At 38.8% G+C, this 19,781-nt stretch overlaps 1 protein-coding gene across 1 annotated transcript; it reads right to left on the bottom strand.

Annotated features, from left to right (window-relative positions):
• Nucleotides 1-6,567: 6,567 nt before the first annotated feature.
• pdx1 (pancreatic and duodenal homeobox 1) lies at nucleotides 6,568-10,821 on the bottom strand. The gene is made up of 2 exons (XM_066645025.1): nucleotides 10,434-10,821; nucleotides 6,568-6,878 (listed from the first exon to the last, which is right to left on the bottom strand). Exons 1-2 carry the CDS (start codon nucleotides 10,819-10,821, stop codon nucleotides 6,568-6,570), a joined length of 699 nt encoding a protein of 232 aa, XP_066501122.1.
• Between the last annotated feature and the right edge of the window lie 8,960 nt (nucleotides 10,822-19,781).

The following is a 19,781-nucleotide window of genomic DNA, read 5'->3' as shown; positions in this document are numbered from 1 at the left end:
TGTCGACTAATTAACCGATAATGCCAGAATTTAAGGATATAGTCTGCAGTCATTTTAAATAAAGTTTACTTAAAGGGCCAATGCTTTGATATTTTAATACTTTTTCAGTTTTATATTTTTCGGGGATGAAAAACTAATAAAACAAACTTCACCTTTTATATTAAATTTTGCCTTTGAATTTTTACCTTGAATTCTGACTGAATAGTTTATAATAACAAGGATCTTGGGAATAACAAGGAAGTTGTCTTACATAAACAGATGGTAGATGTTTATTACTGAGGCATACCGTCATATGCAATAGAACCATGTCTGCTTAAGCATATTTTAAAAGTTAGAACATGTGAATACATTTGGCCTTTAGAAGACAGCTCTTGATCAAATTGAATTGTCTCTAATATCATGTGAATTCATCCTACTGAGGGAACACCTCTACGTATGACATTTTCTCTAAATCCCTTTGTAGACACTCCTAAGTTTAGTATACACCAAGACATTGCCCAAGTCACCTGCAAGGTCTACAGCTCACAACCTCTCAGCCTGTCCTGGAAGACCTGTCCATTAACGGCAAAGTAAGTTGACAGATATAAAAATAATTTTTTTTATATATTTTTAATCAAAAAAAGGTTTTAATCAAAGGCTTTGGTAAATTAAGTAAATTACAGGGATTAAATGGGCTTAATTTTTTCCCTTTACCTTATGTGAGATGTGTAATATCTCTTTAGGGAAATGTTAATGGGGAAAGTAAAAAAAAAACTGTAATAGTAAATTGAGGATATAATGTAACACTTACATTTTTGACAGCTGCCAAGATTTACATCTCAACAGATGTTGTGTTAATTTGTGACCAGAGTAATATGTGTAAACTTATTATTCTCAATGTATGTCTTGAAGGTGTACAGACTCTGCAATGTGGAAAGAGACAGACATAAGTCTACAAGAATATCCAGATTCAGACCAGTTCTGCCAGAAGAAAATCAACATCTCTAAAGCCTACAGTGAACTGAAGGGCCACTCAGTGAAGTGCTGTCTCACAAATTTGGACGGCTTCCACTGCAGTGATGAAATCCTAGTGAAAGCACGTACGTTTATGTTCCATATATCCACATATATGAATGAGGAGTATTTTATTTGTGTATTTGACAATGTCCAGTGACTGGAAGTTATTTACAGTGGAAATGCTCTGTTGCAGACTTCATGGACCACAAGGTACCTATAGTGATTTGTTCTGTGCTTGTCTTTGCCGTGCTGGTCAGCATCATGGTGGCCTTCTTCATCCGCAGGAAGGTACAGTTTACTCTCTTTTTCTCTCTCTCTCTCTCTCTCTCTCTCTCTCTCTCTCTCTCTCTCTGTCTCAGTTCCTCCTTGTAAAGATTTGCAAACTGACAAAAAAGTATTTTAGATTTCAGTTTACTTCAGCTGTAAACTGAATAACACAAGTACATGGAGCACTGCATGATCTCCACAAAACCAACAAGGTAACAATCACAGAAAACACATCTCTCTCTCTCTCAGTGTGTCAATAAAAGAACAAGACACATTTTCATCCAGATCCTTGCACAAGGCTGCAGTTTTCTCTCACATAGAGAGTTTCAACCGAAGTGAGACATGCTACTCTGGGAGACTGTAAGATAGAGTGACCAGACCTGAGATGGCGGGGGACTGACCAATTAAATGTTTACAGAGAAGGTTATCCACCAATAACGGTAGCTCTACAGTCAGACCGTCCAATCCGAAGATTTTAGGCTACTTCACCACGCCCCCTTCTCACTCAAGCGAACCAATCGGAGTAGAAACGCTTCTCGAAGTTCTATGTAAGCTCTAGAAAAACAAAATCCCGGAGGTTTCTGAAATTCCGCCCGGACATTTTTTTAAGTCTAAAAAAAGAGGACATGTCCGGGTAAAAGAGGACGTCTGGTCACCCTACTGTAAGAGAACTGACATTTTGCAGTTTGTTGTGTAGTTCATTTCCAAACCATATTCATAGCTACAGATGATTTTAGCCTGGTGTATGAAGTGCGCCAAAGCCTAGCGTTGCCATTAACATTATTATGATGGACTCATTTCATTAGCGAACTTGTCTTTAAGTGACTTACACGCTCCTTTGAAAAATAGCTCATGTCCACTTTGTTTGCTTCCATCCTGACTCGCTTTTGACACCCATGTTTCATCAACGTTGCTCCTGAGTCTTACACAGTAAGTCTCGTTTATGACTGGACAGTTTTCCTTCCAGTTTTGGCACTGCTAACAACCAAAAATAGCTACATAGTCTCACGTGACAGCAGGAAGACACAACCAATCACACTGGCCATATGTGTTACAGGGAGGTAGGACTCGAGTAGAGAACGTGACTTAACCCTTTCAGCACCTCTGGGTTAATGAGACATTGACAGATCAGTTTAGGGACACGCCACTCTCATCCATACTATTTCTACACCTTTGCCTAGACATAATATTACAACAGTGCTAAGTTGTATAGACTTTTCTCTTTTTTTTGTTGATTTATTTAATTCCGCGCAGTTTACATTGTTAAGAATTTCACAGGTATATGAAAGTAGCATTAGGAGTTTTTTTCAGAAACTCTTGCTGTTATTTCTGGCTTGCTCCCCAGGCACTGAGTTGGTTGGCAGCCCCCTGCTCTGTTCGTTTGTGTGTCCACTGTTCCTAATGTGTGTGAAGAATTGCTCACTAGTTTGTGTGTTCAGTGCCACGGATTAGTCAAATGCAGATTTCCCTAAGGGGATCTATAAAGGTGTTTCTTCATTCTTCATCTTCTAGATTTAGGTTAAAACATATCATATTAGGGAACTGTAATTCTAAAGAATCCTGGAGGGGGCGCCAGTCATTTATAGGGAGACAAAGACTCACACACTTACACCTAGGGACACTTTTGAGTTGCCAATCCACCCAGCAACAAATGTTTTTGGACTGTGGGAGGAAACTGGAGCAAGTGTGTGACTGTTGGAGTGTATTATATTATATATATTCATGTGTGCCATATGTTGGTATTCTAAATTTGTGCCTATATAGGGTTTTTGTGAGAATGGGATGTTGGGTTAAGCTTCTTTCCTGGAGGTAGAAGGATAGGATGTCCCTACAAGTTATCTTTCTCTACTAGAACAGGAAATGAAGTAAACAAAAGCCATACCATTTTCCTTATGTAGACACAAACCAACCTATATAAGTTAAGGATCGGGTGAAAATGTCAGAAGGCATTGGCTAAACCTCTCATCAAGCAGTCCACTGGGGCTTGTTAAGATACTGTTCTTTTCATTGTAATAAACCTGATTATTTTGCAACAAAAGAACAGTGTTGGTGTTGAAGTCTTTTTCAGCATCTTCTTCACAATACTGAGAATAAACAACACTGTTTATATGGGGATTTTGTGGGTCCGGAGCCTACCCAGAACACACCCTGTATACGGCGCTAGTCCTACAAGGCATTACACACTCACTCATTTCCTCACACACTCACAGCTATGAACACTTTTGAACCCTGAAGCTGTTTAACAGTGACATTGTGCTGCACTAAAACTCATTTGTAAATGATTTTATACAGACAACTGCAATTCCTTTCTAAAAACCCAGAAAGCTAGCGCCTAAATTAGGCTCCAAATCTGTGTTTGGTAGAAAAAAACTAAAATTACACATTTATAATCCATCAATTTTTCCATTTTCCACCGCTTATCTGGGTCCGGGTCGCGGGGGAAGCAGTCCGAGTAAAGAAACCCAGACTTTCCTCTCCCCGGCCACTGCTTCCAGCTCCTCCGGGGGTATACCGAGGCGTTCCCAGTCAAGACATGTAGTCTCTCCAGCGTGTTCTTGGTCTGCCCCGGGGCCTCCTCCTCGTTGGACATGCCCAGAACACCTCACCAGGAAGGCGTCCAGGAGGCATCCGGACCAGATGCTCGACCCACCTCAACTGGCTCCTCTCGACGTGGAGGAGCAGCGGCTCCAATCCGAGTCTCTCCCGGATGTCCGAGCTCCTAACCCTGTCTCTAAGAGAAAGTCCAGACACCTTGCGGAGAAAAATCATTTCAGCTGCTTGTACCCGCGATCTCGTTCTTTTGGTCACTACCCAAAGCTCGTGACCATAGGTGAGGGTTGGGACGTAGATTGAACAGTAAATTTAGAGCTTTGCTTTTCTGCTCAGCTCTCTCTTCACCACAACAGACCAGTACAGAGCCCGCATTACTGCTGACGCTGCACCGATCCGCCTGTCAATCTCCCGCTCCATCTTTCCCTCACTCGTGAACAAGACAGAGGTACTTCACTCCTCCACTCTCCAGCACCCCCTCTAGGGTCCCCAAGAAGGCCTGGTACTCTGAATTACTGTTCGGTGCATAAGCACAAACAACTGTCAAGAGCCCTTTCCCCAACCCGAAGGTGCAGGGAAATTACTCTCTTGTCCACTGGGGTAAACCCCAATGTACAGGCACTAAGCCGGGGGGCTATGAGTAATCACACTCCTGCCACACACCTCTCACTCTGGGCAACTCCAGAATAAAAGATCATCCAGCCCCTCTCAAGGAAATTGGTTCCAGACCCCATACTGTGTGTCGAGGTGAGCCCAACTATATCTAGCCGGTACCTCTCAACCTCACGCACCAGCTCAGGCTCTTTTCCCACCAGAGAGGTTATATTCCATGTTCCAAGAGCCAGTTTCAGTAATCGAGGATCAGAACGCCAGGGCCCCCAACCCCGGCTGCCACCCAATCCACAATGCACCAGACCCGGATTACTACCTCTCCCACAGGTGGTGGGCCCATGGAAGAGTGGTCCCATGTTGGTCCTTTGGGCTGAGCCCGACCCCATGAGTGAAAGTCCGGCTACCAGGCGCTCGCCAAGGAGCCCCTCCCCCAGGCCTGGCTCCAGAGTGAGGCCCCGGTAACCCTACTCCAGGCGAGGGAAGCTGTGTCCCTGTTTCCATCTGGGTTTTTATGGATCACTCTTTGTCTGGCCCATCACCTAGGACCAATTTGCCTTGGGTGACCCTACCAGGGGCTATTGCCCCCGACAACACAGCTCCTAGGTTCACGCAGGCACACAAACCCCTCCACCACGTTAAGGTGGTGACCCAGGGAGGGGCGCATTTATATAATATAATTATATATATAATATAATATTTTATATTATATAATTATGCATTTTACTTTACAAAATTAAAAAAATAATAATTATTATTTGTGAAACGCCAGAAAACATTTTGAACATTCAACAATCCTGAAGAAAATAATCTGAACATGTTGTTAATAAACCTTAAAAAACTTTTTATTATATGTATAATTGCTTGAAAAGCTTTTTATAATTGTCACATGATTATGAGTTAACATTAATTATTTAATATAAATAATATTAATAATACAGAGCAAAATACAAAACAGCAATTTCTCCAAATTTACAGTTTTATTGCTTTTATTTTAGAGAGAATCTTTGAAAGAAAATCTGGATTCTGCTGCAGGTTGACTGTGAAAACTCTTTATTTACATTGTTAATAATACATACATATTTACTTTACATTGTGAAAATGTGCATCCTGTTTCATCTGTAAATCCCATTCAGTGTGGTCCAAACTTACAGAACTGGGCTATTAAAGTGTTTGAATCTGAAGTCTACAATCACAAACAACACAGGTGTTTAACCTGAATTACTCACAAAGCATGGAAAAGCACATTAACCCACTGTCTCCACTGTATTCAGGTATCCTGGAGCATCAGGTAATAATAACCTGTCAATTAAATTACAGCTGACTCTTCTTAGTTTTTTTTTCTAAGTATACAATAGGGAATGCCTTACAGGGATTCATTAAACACATAAGTTAGTCTGTTGTGAGAAATCTTGATCATTTTTGAAAGCCTAGGATATGTGTCATCAGCACATTTGGGCTTTAAGACTTAAGATTTTAAGGGGAATTTCTTCATAATTTAAAGTCGTTGAGAATGATGTGAAATGGCTCAGTCTAGAGAACTCTTTTTTGCTAGGAGTCTAAGTGCAGATCATAACGAAAACAGTACCCAGAAGTACAATACAGAGATTAATAATGAAGTGGATACGACTGTATAAAAGTTTTGAGATTGTGCTCCCCTCTAGTGGCCAAACTGCAGAGGCGCAGCTTCATCACAGTATCAGAAACGCCAGTTGTCATGCTGCTATGCCTGTGAAGACACGTAATTCTTAACACATTGGGATCTAGTTGTTGGTCTGTTGTTATACGGAGGTAAAGGTTAGGGCAAGACCAAATACTCAAACGTTTTTAGACACCGCTTAAATATGAGTAACTTAAGCCATTTTTAAGTATGCTCATTGAAGACACAGACATGCAGCTGTGCATACACCGATTGTATAATCTTCATAGAAATGAAGGGTGTTTTAATATCATCATGGCCAGTGCCAAGGGTCGGCTAGAGGTATGTAAAGCCATTATGCACTATAGCAAGACTGCGTTCTCTGGAGTGATTAAACTAATAGTCCAACATCAGTTCCTGGCCTGAGGAATGCACCAACATCTAGTATAAAGCTTTTCCAGAAAACTATATACTGGCAGAACAAACTTTTGGCCGCGTGTGTGTGTTTATGCTGGGTCTCGTGGAGCTGATGGCGTAGTCTCTTCTTCTTCGTGCTCTCCAGACGTGACGCATGCGTCCTGTTCAGGGTCCGCGCGCCTCCGCCGCTCCTCCTCCTTCTTCCACTTCATGCGCCGGTTCTGGAACCAGATTTTAATGTGGCGCTCAGTGAGGCGCAACGTGAGCGCGAGCTCCACACGCCGAGGCCGCGAGATGTAGCGGTTGTACAGAAACTCCTTCTCGAGCTCCAGCAGTTGCGCACGCGTGTACGCCGTCCGGGTGCGTTTATTCTCCTCCTCCACCTGCACCGGGTACGCACCTGCATGAGGGATAATAGCGGAAGGGAGGAGCAGTTATTGGGGGGTCATATCAGTATATAGAATATATATAAATTGTTTATATAAAGATTAAGGAAAAAAAAACATGTAAGAACGTGTTCGTTGATTCATTCATTTTCTGTAACTGCTGCATCATTTTCAGGGTCATGGTGTGTACACAGTCCCAGAAAATCAGGGTACCAGGCAGGGGTCACCCTCCTGAACAGACTACCCGAAGGAAACCACCCTACTTCTCACTGACAGTGACCCGTGGCCAAGGGCGTAGAATCAGCATAGAGGGAAGTGACGTGTCCCCACCAATATCCGGCGATTATTCAATTGTCCCCGCCAATAATTTGATCCCTCCAAAAATAAATAAATAAATAGAATTAAAATTAAAAACTACAGAAAGGGTTAAATCACATTCTCTACTCGAGTCCTACCTCCCTGTAACACATTCCCTGCTGTCACTAGACTCTATAGCTATGGCTGGTTGTTAGCAGCGCCAAAACATAGTCATATGTGAAACTTGGGTGACACATGAGTGTCAAACTATTTTGGATCTATTTTCCAAAGAAACTTTTAAGTCACTTAAAATCAAGTTCGCTAATCAAATGAGTCCATCATAATAACGTTAATGGCAATGCTAGGCTTTAGCATACAGCAGGTTAAATTGTCTGTAGCTATAAATAACTTGGTTTGGAAGTGAACTGCACAACAAAGATTCATAGGTCCCCACCAGTGTCAAAGACAAACCTATGCCCTTGCCCGAGGCCCCAGACCATCCATCATCTGGCTGAAAATTGCTGCACACTAGTTCTACGTCTGTGATTTCAGACATCATGCCACAAACTCATAACATTTAAATCACATACAGCTAGTTTGACTTAAAACAACAAACAGGACTCTGCTAAATTAAAACTTTAAAGTTTCACAAACTCGAAAAGAAGAAATTGATGAAGATAATCAAATTGTTAAACTGAGGTCAACTTTTCAATATGTTTTAGGTTAGATTTACTCAATCTAGTTAATTACTTTGAACATTAGGGTTTACAGATTACAATGAGGAGGAGGAGGCAACAACACGAGGAGCGTGGGAGAAAGCAACAATCTATCTGTCTATCTAAATAAATAGCACAAAGCATGGCAACAGTGCGGTAGAATCAGAGAGAATGATAGAATATGAGATGAGAAAGGGCTATGGGATATGGTGGGCAACAGAACATGGAAGGCAAAAGTATAATGGAAAAATTATATTTAGGCAGTAGAACAGTTGAACTCTAGAAGGGGCTCGCAACAGATAAAGAGCAATAAGGCATGAGGGGCAAGTAAGGATTGTGGGGTAATAGAGCTGAGGGGACATTTCTATTTCTAAATTAACAGTGTGGCATAAACATATTATGGATTTTTTTAGTTTTTGCTCATAATTAGAGTGGTGTCTGTGGCAACGTCAGCTACCATTCGCTGTTGTCCAGATGCTGTTATGAACTGTATTCATGTTGTTTTTATGAGAACATTAAAGCCCACAACTTTTTCTAATCCATTCATGATTGCGCTTCAGGGGACTGTAAAATTCAGTGGACCTCTCCTCTATGTGCACAACAGCCCTGAGTAGCTAATAAAGCCAGAGGCCAGATTTACTGTAAAGCAATACAACTAAAATACACATGTCCACAAAAATCATTTAAAAATAATATTCAGTGGTTTCTCGTTTGAGTTTCAGTGTTCTCAATTTTATCCTCATTGTTGGAGGGTTTTTTTTTTTTTCTTAATTTTAATGTGTTAATGAAAATTAAGCCAAGAAATATATATTGTAAAATGGCTATATTATTTATTTAGAGTTACTCACGCACTCAATGAGCAATGTCTAATTAACTGCAGTTGCAAAAAATATAAAACAGAATAAGTCCAGGTTCAGGTACTACTGCCTGCAACTTATTAAATCTGTTTAAGTCTGAGGGATTGGTCGGTCTGTGATTTTGACTTGGCTGTTGAAGCTAAATTAGATGTGGTTAGATTAGATTTGTTTTTATTTTTAACACACACACACACAAAACTTTTAAAAGGCAACAAAATCACAAAATTATTATTCAACTACAGGTGCACTGCTAAAACTCATATGATACACAGGGGACAGAAAATAAATAATTGGTATATGTACGTATACAAATGCCTGAGTCAGTTCAGTTGTGTCAGGCATCTGAAAAGTTTAATGACTCTAAAAGCTCCCTCACGGAAATAAATTAAATCTGATCTCTAAAAATGCACTGCCTGACGTCTGAGACATTGTTTTACAATAGCTTTAAATTACTTAGTTAAACACACTGAAGAAAACTAATGACACGTAATTTCACATTTATAAGTTTAGCCATTATTCATAAAAAAAGGATTTTTAAAAAAAAAAAAAACACTGCATTCGTCATGTTGCTTTTAAAGCAAAAATACTTTAAAAATTATGTTTTTATCATTTAAAAAAATAATAATAAATATATATACAAACGTCAAATTGAGATTGATTTTTGTTTGCAATTAATCAGATTCCTCAGTGTTTTCACTGACATTGTTTTAATGTAATATTTGATTTCAGTGGCTTACTTTATTAATCTATGAATTAGACTTGACCTTTAAAAAGTTGAAACAAATTCTTTTTAAAAAGGTGTCACGTGTAAAAATAATAAAGCAAAAACTTTTAGCAAATATCAATCAATGTGCATTATAAATTATAATGAGCAAATTATAAGCTTTATTTTAGAATGACCATGAATTAGGTTATAACAAACTGAAACAAAGTAGAATATTTTAAAAAGTCCATTTCCACTGTAAACGTATGACCACAGAGTGATCGGACCAGGGGGAAAAATAATTACTTGGCCTTAATGGGAGTACTCCATAATTTATATGAAATTAACAGGTACATGCTGTAATTATGAGAGTGAAGAAAGGAAGCGAGGGACACATTTACAGACCCTTCACTGTAAACCCCATCACATTAAATGCAATGTATCAAATATTTAATTCACTTTTATGATTATAATACACACAGGAAGTTTACAGTGTTTAACCTGAGCACTTTTAATTCTATACTTAAAAAATAAACAAGTTCGTTGTGTGATTCCGCCGAAGAACAAGACCAGTTCCTTGAAGAACTTTTCTAAAAAACCTCCACACAACTTAAATGTCAGAGGGAAACCTTTAAACAGAAGAGGAAACTTTGCACATGCCAGTGTCATTTTTTTATATTTGTAAGTGAAATATTACAAAAATGTTTTCTTAACAAGGCTTAAACATAGTAGCGACTCTTATTGTCATTATCAAAATAAGACTTAATTTTGGGACATTACTAATGCTGCATTCATCATGAAATTTTACACACAGTATAAAGGACAGCTGGCAATTTCATATTCTGTCAAAAATTCTGTGATGATACCTTTGCACTTAATAGTAAGCTGTCTTGTTTATTTCCACTGAACTTTGTAGGAAGCTGGACGGTTATCTTTGCACTGAGCTGTTGTTATTTACAGTGCAATAGCAGCTAATGGCCAAAGTACACTGCTTACCTGTCCATTGTCCTTTCCATGTGTGTGCATGCGATTTTGTGGATTTCATCCATGGGAATGGAAGATGGCACCTGTTCTGATCTGAGCAGAGCTCTAGGGGGTCTCCATAACCTCCAAAGGGTTGGAGGGTGGTCTGCTGGGCAGGTGGATGATGGTATAAGTGGCCCACGGACAAATCTTCTCTGGTGTGAACGTAGGGTGATAGATCCTGGACGTTATGCTGCTCCTGGATGGTCAGAGAAGGTGAGGTGTAGAGGGTCTGGCTCTGCCTGCTCATGTAGAGACAGGGCGGGGGGCTCTGGCTGTAGTCTTCACTGTGGGGTCTCTGGTAGGCGCAGGAATCTTTGTAGATCTGACCGCCAGGGTAGAAATTCTCCTCCCGATTCATTCCTGCCCACTGCCTGGCCCTGAGTGCACGGATATGTGCTGTATGTGCGCTCTCGTGCCGCTTTAGGCCCTCACAGGTGTGTCCAACGGCACCATGTGACCCTGCTTCACCTGGCCATTGGTGTCACTATTTACACAAAAGACCGACAGCAGTGTTTTTTTCCTCCAGGTTTGCCCCACGCTTCGCCAATAATTGAACAGGGCTGGCCACGTTCAGATCAATGGCTTTAACAAACATATCTGTTTGCCCACCACCAGCGAGGCTACACCTGCAGTTGCCTCCCACATCTGTCCGCTGTTCCACAAGGAGAAGGTAGTGAAAATAGTGTCAGAACTGCCTTCATTAAGCAATAGGTAATACACTTAAAAAATACAATGTTATCAATCAATTTAAGTCATTAAAGTAATGTAGGGTTTATCAATAAGGCATGGATAAGGGAAATAATCCATGATGTACAGTAATAACACAAACCATGCAGGATGTGGACCTTAAATATAAACAGATGATGAAGGGAAATCTAGAGTCAAAAGTCAGACAGAGAGCTGTTTTCATATCTGTATACAAATATATTGTATATTTTCCTTGTGCTGTAAGAATGTATATTTGATTTTTAATGACAACAAAATGGTGGGACCAAACAGATCCAGGAATCTATCCAAGCTCCGCCCACAAATGTGTCCTTTGAAAAATTTGTTGCAAAGTGGTCAACATCAGTAAAAAATTATCACACAAGTATATGTAAATGTTTCATCTTTACATGTTGACAGCAGCTACACCTATGTTTTCTTGGATTTTTAAAATAAAAAATATAATTAGCTGGATAAGCGGTTACAGATAATGGATGGATGGATGGATGGATGGATTCTTAAGTTCAGAGTGGGAGTTTATGTGTAGAAATTATATTAAACCTGATATATAAAATGTTATGTTATGAGGGGTCCCTCTGTAAGGAGACACTAGTTTCTTAGAGTTTTACTGTTCTCTACATTAGCTAACATTATCAAATAATGTTATGTAATTTGTCTTTTATTGTCTATAGCATGGTAGTATAAACTGAAGTGGTAAAATAACACTGACTGCCCCTCCTGTGGTACACTACGGTTCATTTCCCAGCTTGGGCAAGAACATCATGTTACAGAGATGACATTCCCTGAGCAAGTCTCCCACAATTTTCTTAGCCTACCTGTGCATCTTTTTTACAGTTATAAGTCAGTCTGCCAAATGCTGTCATTCCAAACCTAAGCTGGAAAATTAGAATCATGCGTGTTGAAAGGACTTCTGACAACATTCTGTAAGCAATTTTGTGGGAGGAGCACAGATCAATTCAAGACATGTACAGCAGCATTATAAAAACCGCAACAAACACTGCAACACGGTAAAACAAGGTTTTAGAAGAAAGCAGGACAAGTCACGAGTATGCTGGCGCGAGATACCCAAAATGCACACATGAAATGCCCCATTTAACTCAGTCCCATGTGGGGTGTGTTATGGATGTTGGCAACAATCAGCAGAGCCCATTTCCCTCTCTCGCCGTTTCCCCAGTGCCTTAAGGTTTACCTGCCATTAGGCACGCCTGCCTCGCGCTCCATTAACCTAAAGCTCTCATAGTTAAATAAAGCCAAGATGTTCGGTGTAAACCAATTATCATGGAGTGCGAAAGGGAACTCAATTAGGCCAGGCTGGACACGTTCAGCATGAGGTGCATGTGCTGAGCAATCACATTTCCAACTCCAAGATATCATAACTTAAAACAGGTACATATGAAAAGAACATTACAATGTCTGAAAATCACTGAAAGTGCGCTTGGCCTTTAAAAGCGTGTCTGCCTGCCTCGAGACCATCTGTGATACAATGCTGTGTTTGCATGGACCTCTTCAAAAGCAATCATGGCACTTTTTCTCATATCTAAATGGGCCTCTCATGCTCAGCCATAAAAGTTCGAGCAAACCCATTCCTCTCACACCAGGCCCTGGAACGACGCTTAATGGTGTTTATATATGACTTTCGTTTTGAAAGGGAAGGAAATAGTTATCCATGACGATTGCCACAATGCTGGAGCCGGACAATGAGGTTTATGAAGCGTGAGTTAGATGCAGTTTGATGGGATATCCATGGAAGTTATAAGAGGTCTAATGGTCTTAAATGATGTGTAATGTAGGGTCACCCAGAATGCAAAGAAAATGGAGAATTGTACCAGAACGCACTGGAACATAATGAACAAATGATAAACATATATAAGTACTACTCTCCATATTCAAATTACACTTCAAATTTTTCAAACATTTAAAAAACGTAAAACATTTTTTCAGGATGGATTTAGATTTATACAGAGTTAGACGTATGCGGTCATAAATCTGAATTTCTTTCATTCATTGCCTGTAACCGCTTATCCAGTTCAGGGTCGCGGTGGGTCCGGAGCATACCAAGAATACAAATCTGAATTTGAATATTAATATTGCATCTTAAATAGAATTCTAAAATGAAATTGGATTTAAAGGACTATAAAGTAGCAATATTCAATATGGTTTTTATAAAGAATTAAAATATTAATATTCAAATTCTGATTTATTCAAATTCAAATTCAGATTTATGAAGCTACCCCTTTAACCAATGAAGGGGCAATATTCAATTTTTCAGAATTTTAAGTTGAATATAACTGAACCATATTGTATTGCAGTTACATTAGAAAAGTATATGTTTATTTCCCATGTGAAAATCAATGTAGACTGTTTTAAAACTTTTTTTGAAATAAATGGTACACATTTTGACCTTAAAGTCCATGCTGTATATTTGAGGATGTAATTACACCGCCTGTACTTTGAAAGCAATGTTTTAACTAAACAATAGCCTTTTACACTTGTGAAAAAATATGATATTTATTTGTATAAAAAGACACAGCCAGCACACCTTTGTGAGGCTCACAATGGTTGAATATGTACAAGATGAACAGCTGAAACTTGCTGGTACCCAGATGGGCTGTCTCTATGGGCCTCACATGTGTTGACTGTGAAAGTTTAAGTACTATTATTTGAAGTTGGGGGTAATTATTTGAAAAATGTAATCCAATGCTTTTTTCCCAGTTACTTCTCAGAACGTGTGTGTGTGTGTTAATTATAATGTTACTAACACTCTCACAAAAAATTCTCTCACAGACAGTAATTTAATTTAAATATGCTTACTTAGAATGGTGGCCTGCCTCAAATCTGTATCAGCCATGGACTGTCTATAGTATGAACTTTTTATAGCTATCCCCAGGGAGCCAACACACTAGAAGACTGAAAACAGAACTGGGACAGTTCACTTTTCTTTTCACAAGCAGTTTTCTTCCCAGATTCAGGATACAACATAGTGGTTATAACAACTCCAACCTGGCCTCTATTCCCTGTGCAGTCCTAGTAACAGTCACTTGTACTATAAAAGTGTTTATATTATAGCAAAAATTAAAAACTATTTCTATTCTGGAAAACTTCAGAAATAGCCGCTTAATGCACATACTATAAAATGAGTTTATATACTTTTATAACTTTTAATCAACAACATTAATTTTACAAAGTAGCGAATAAACCTACTGTTACAGTCATTTGTACATGACATTTGGTGACCAAGTGGTTTGAGAACTAAAACCATTTCTCTCTAAGGTCTTGGTTTTATTTAATTCTTCAGCTGAACGGTGGGCAGACGGGATACGCAGAAAGCTTTTTATCTGCTTTTAAGACAATAAGCGCTCCGTCAGTGTGACGAGAACATACATAAGCCATGTCAGTGTGAGGTGATAAAACCTGCTTACCTAGTGGCGACAACGAAAGCCTGGGCAAACAATGAGCAACAGAGAGTAATGTAAAAGCAATGATAATGACTTTTAAATTGAATTCAAAGTTGTCCATGGAAGGAGCATAACAGTGTGATAAATCACATCATCTGACAGAGGTTGCAGAATCTGTAAGAAGAGAACAAATCTTTAAAGAATAAGCCTCAGTGGGGCAGCTTTTAGATCACAAAAGTTGTTCTGTTTATCTTTGATGATCACGTAATTATTTATTTTCAAACAATTCTTAAAAGAATTCAGCAAAAGACCTGCCTTCCACCTAAAATCATATTAGTGATTGTGACAATTACTATTAAGTACCTCCTGGCATTGTTATATGAAGACTTTATTTATATTGTATTCTGCAACAAACCCATAAAGAGCTTATAAAACAGGGGTTTCTGACATCAACACAATTTAAGTACTGCCTATTTAACGAAATACTGAAAGAATGCTTAAATCAGGTTACTGAACGATTTGATTGTTTTTTTAAACACAATTACCATAATATGCAGCATAAAAAAACCCAACAAACCAAAAGATTACTGAATTATTTCAAATTTTTTGGTACTGTTTGCTTAGTCTGGTTTTTATAATGTGTGCAAATGTGCAATGTACATCTGCAGAGAACACAATGAGCTGATGCTACTCCGAAAATGAAACCAAAATGACTCATCTAAACTGAACCTGTGTATGTCATATTAAACAGGTGGTATTTTTACAGTGTACAATAACTTTTGTGCACATCAACTGCATTTTTGTTGTTTATTTCTAATCGCTTTTAGATATTTTATTACTACTCAATAAAAATGTAAATTTCCAAAAAGGCTCAAAAGGAAATACCTCCCAAAAAAAATTTAATAAAAATAACCCAGAAAAAAAGTTAGGTATTCCATGTTGCAGTGTAGACAGCAATCTAGACAGATGAGAAGATTTGTCCATGGGCCACTTATACCATCATCCACCTGCCCAGCAGACCACTCTCCATCCCATCTGCAAAAAAACATTCTAACTTATTTTTTGAGTCCTGTCCCTGGATTGTCCATCCACCGCGCGGTCTCTATCAGGTGAGCGAGAGCGAGACTTCGTCCTGTTTGACTGATGAGGAGAGTGGCCTCTGGAAGTTAAAGCTCTTCTGGAAGTGGTGTGATGTCTGTCTGATGGAGAACGAGAGCTACCGTGTCCTTTCTTGTGTTCTTTCTCCTCACTGTGCCGATGTTTCTCTCTGTCCCTTCTGCTCTCATCTCCTCTCCTCACTGAAGCTGCTGAACCACCAGAACGCCGCTCCACAGCAGAAGAACGGAGTGTGTTGAGCAGGAAACGTTTATTGGTGCTTCCTAGTGGGCATTTCCTCCTACAAGACATCAAGTAAAATATATATGAGCTAAAAAGTAAAAGCTAAACCCAATGTTCCAACGTCTGCAAGTTTGAATTCTTCAGATGTGAAGTTTGTATTTTCCACAAGTGAAATGTCTCATGGAACTTGCTTGTAACTCACTCACAGACTCACTCTAATTCACACATATTTAACAGACCGCTGCAAAAGGTGTGCTACCCTGTGTTTTGTATCATTGACAATGTGCCCTTGTTCAAATAGTTAGTAAGAGTTGTTTATAATCTTAAATTCATGATAATTATTAAACAATGGAAATAAAGGAAGAAATATAATCACAGGTTGCAGACATAAGATGAAGTGTCCTAACTCACCACCCGGCTGGCCCCATGGTCTCTGCCCGGACTCTGGCTCTACTGGCCTCTTTCAGGAGCTCCTCCACTGCCCGTCTGGCAGAAGGAAAGTGCATTCATTATATATTTTACAGTATTAATATAATGGACAACAGGAAATGAAGGCATATGTGTGTCCTGCCCTGACCCGGTCGAGCAGCTGAGTCATCACTTCTTACTGACATCAACAACTGGCCCCCAGCTGCTCTTTGACTACAACTCAGAAACAGGTGCCTGAGGTATCATCTGCCTCAGTGGCAAGAACACACTCCATTATTTACACATACAATACCCCCACAGTGCATCAGTGCCAGAGGCAGGTGACATTTACTTGGTTACATGTATTAATATATTGAAAACATGTACAATCCCAATTCCAATGAAGTTGGGACATTGTGTAAAACATAAATAAAAACAGAATACAATGATTTGTAAATCCTTTTCAACCTATATTCAATTGAATACACTACAAAGACTAGATATTTAATGTTCAAATGAATAAAGTTTGTTTTTTTGCAAATTTTCACTCATTTTGAATTTGAGGCCTGCAACACTAAAGAGTTGGGACAGGGGCATGTTTACCACTGTGTTACATCACCTTTCCTTTTAACAACACTCAGTAAGTGTTTGGGAACTGAGGACACTAATTGTTGAAGCTTTATAGGTGGAATACATTCCCCTTCTTGCTTGACGTACAACTTCAGTTACTCAGTTGTCTCCGTTGTTGTATTTTGCGCTTCATAATGCGCCACACATTTTCAATGGGAGACAGGTCTGGACTACAGGTAGGCAAGTCTAGTACCCACACTCTTTTACTATGAAGCCATGCAGTTGTAACACATGCAGAATGTGGCTTGGCGTTGTCTTACTGAAATAAGCAGGGACACCCATGTAAAAGACATTGCTTGGATGGCAGCATATGTTGCTCCAAAACCTGTATGTATCTTGCAGCATTAATAGTGCCTTCACAGATGTGCAAGTTAGCCATGTCATAGGCACTAACACACCACCATACCATCAGAGATGCTGGCTTTTGAACTTTGCGCTGATATCAGTCAGGACAGTCCTTTTCCTCTTTGGCCCGAAGGAAAACCATGATTTCCAATTTCCATTTGAAATGTGGACTCATCAGATCACAGGACACTTTTCCATTTTATGTCAGTTCATCTCAGATGAACTCGGGCCCAGAGAAGCCAGTGGTGTTTCTGGGTGTTGTTGATACATGGCTTTCGCTTTGCATGGTAAAGTTTTAACTTGCACTTGTAGATGGAGCGACAAACTGTGTTCACTGACAACGGTTTACCATGTGGTAATATCCGTTACAGAATGATGTCGGTTTTTAATGTAGTGCTGCCTGAGGGATTGAACGTCATGTGCATTCAATGTTGGTTTTCTGACTGTGGCATGTTCCAAACAGGTGTTTTTTGAGCATTTCCCAACTTTCCAACTGTCTTTTGTTGCCCTTTATTCATTTATCCTTTGTCTTTGTAGTGTATTCAATTGAATATAGGTTGAAAAGGATTTGCAAATCATCGTATTCTATTTTTATTAATGTTTTACACAACGTCCCAACTTCAATGGAATTGGTGTTGTATGTCAAAAATAGCAACTTTATAGGAGAATGGGAAAAAAAATCCTTAAACTTCAATGGAAGTCAATGTAAAAAGGTTTTATTCTAATTAATTTTGGAGCCATTGATTGATTGTCTATTCTTTGTTAAAATTTTATTTTTAACAAAATGTAAAGAACAGCTGCTGTGATTAAGCAGTGTATTACATTAAAAAATCAACAAAAATGGAACAACATTAGGTCAAAATTATATACATATATATTGTATTAATTTTAGCTATTTTCAAGAGTTTAAGCATAGGTCATGTTCTGTTGATTTTCTTTGTAAAATAAGTAAACAGATCCTCCACAGGGAAACACTTTTTTCTACTTTCTACACTACAAACCCAAACTGTTCTTAATTCACTGTTTTTGTGACGTCAGAAAAAATTGATGCAATTACATGTGTTAACCTATTCGCCCTACAAAAATATATTAATACTAAATAAAACGTATATATTAATACTAAAGTTGTAATGTGAGAGTTTTATTCTTGACAGCCGTGACAATGAAGCGCAACACCGGGCAGCCAATCAGAACAAATGTCATTTACATAGATCAATCTTAAAGGAATAGTAAACGACAATGTTAACGTTACTATTTATGTCTCAGAAAGAATTGAAGCTCTGATATTTATTTTTGTGAATATAGTTACACAACCAGAAATTAGGCAGTTTAAAAGACCAAACCATATAAAATCTATTTAGGGAAATTACAGACGTTATTCTGTGTTATATATATATGTAAAATTTAACGTATGAAAATTCAAATTGTCTCTGCGTTATAGCAATGAAGCTATCCAGTAAACGCGGTTTAGCCTTGCACTGCAAGCCGAGTTTCTAAATAAAACCAGCCTTTTAAAGCACAACGAGGTGTTTTAAAACTACCTACCTCTCCAACTGGCTTTCCTCATTCGCATCCATTCACCGAATGAACGAAACAAACGTGAATTTATATCGAGTTACTGCTATTTTTGCAGACTTAAAAAAGACTACAAAGGACTACAAACTATGTCCTTGTGGTGAGGACCCTATCAGGACCCATAGGTATACTGTTGTATCTCTTGGTCAAAATGCGACATGGATTGAATGCAATTTGCCACAAAAGTAATGACATTAATTCACATATAAATATTAAAAATTTATATGTCATGAGATATGAGAGATAATGTAAGCATGTAAGTCGTGTTTGAATCAGGTTGAAAATATAGAGGTTTCTCGGCTCATCGCATCGGTTGGCTCAGCTCGACTCATCTAGAAGAATCGACTCTTTAACTACTAACAGACCCTTCATTCAGTGGCAGTTCTTTAGTCCAATTCCCATTTCATTTTAAATAAAAATATCCAAGTATATTTTTAAATAAACTGGGTGCAAACTCTGCGTTCATTGGTAGTTCCACATGAATCACCCCGAGAGTAACTGAAAACCTAAGACATTTTTACTCAGTAACTTGTAACAGATTGTATATGGTAGTTCCCGTTCACATGTGCAACTCCTATCTTATGTCTCTAGTGTGCAAAGTTGTAATAAGTGAATATACACATGGCTGAGTGATTTATAAAATCAAAATATTAGGAGATTAATCAGGATTTGCTTTTGTATCGTTCACCAAAAAAATATAAATACAGACACGTTTACAGATTTACAAATCTGAAGAAGTGGGCAATGGTAGGCTGCAGCATTACAAGTTAACCATTTTTCCTGGGGAAAAAAGTAGTAGACCAATAAGAAGTAATTAGTCTGTTCTCAACATTCAATAAAGAGTCGATCCAAAGAGTCGATTCTTTCTCAACCGCACACCGCTGTAGAAGAGAGAGGGCTG

This window comes from Hoplias malabaricus, chromosome 1 (assembly GCF_029633855.1).
Source record: "Hoplias malabaricus isolate fHopMal1 chromosome 1, fHopMal1.hap1, whole genome shotgun sequence".
In the NCBI taxonomy this organism is placed as follows: domain Eukaryota; kingdom Metazoa; phylum Chordata; class Actinopteri; order Characiformes; family Erythrinidae; genus Hoplias; species Hoplias malabaricus.
This window is presented reverse-complemented; position numbering and strand designations above follow the sequence as displayed.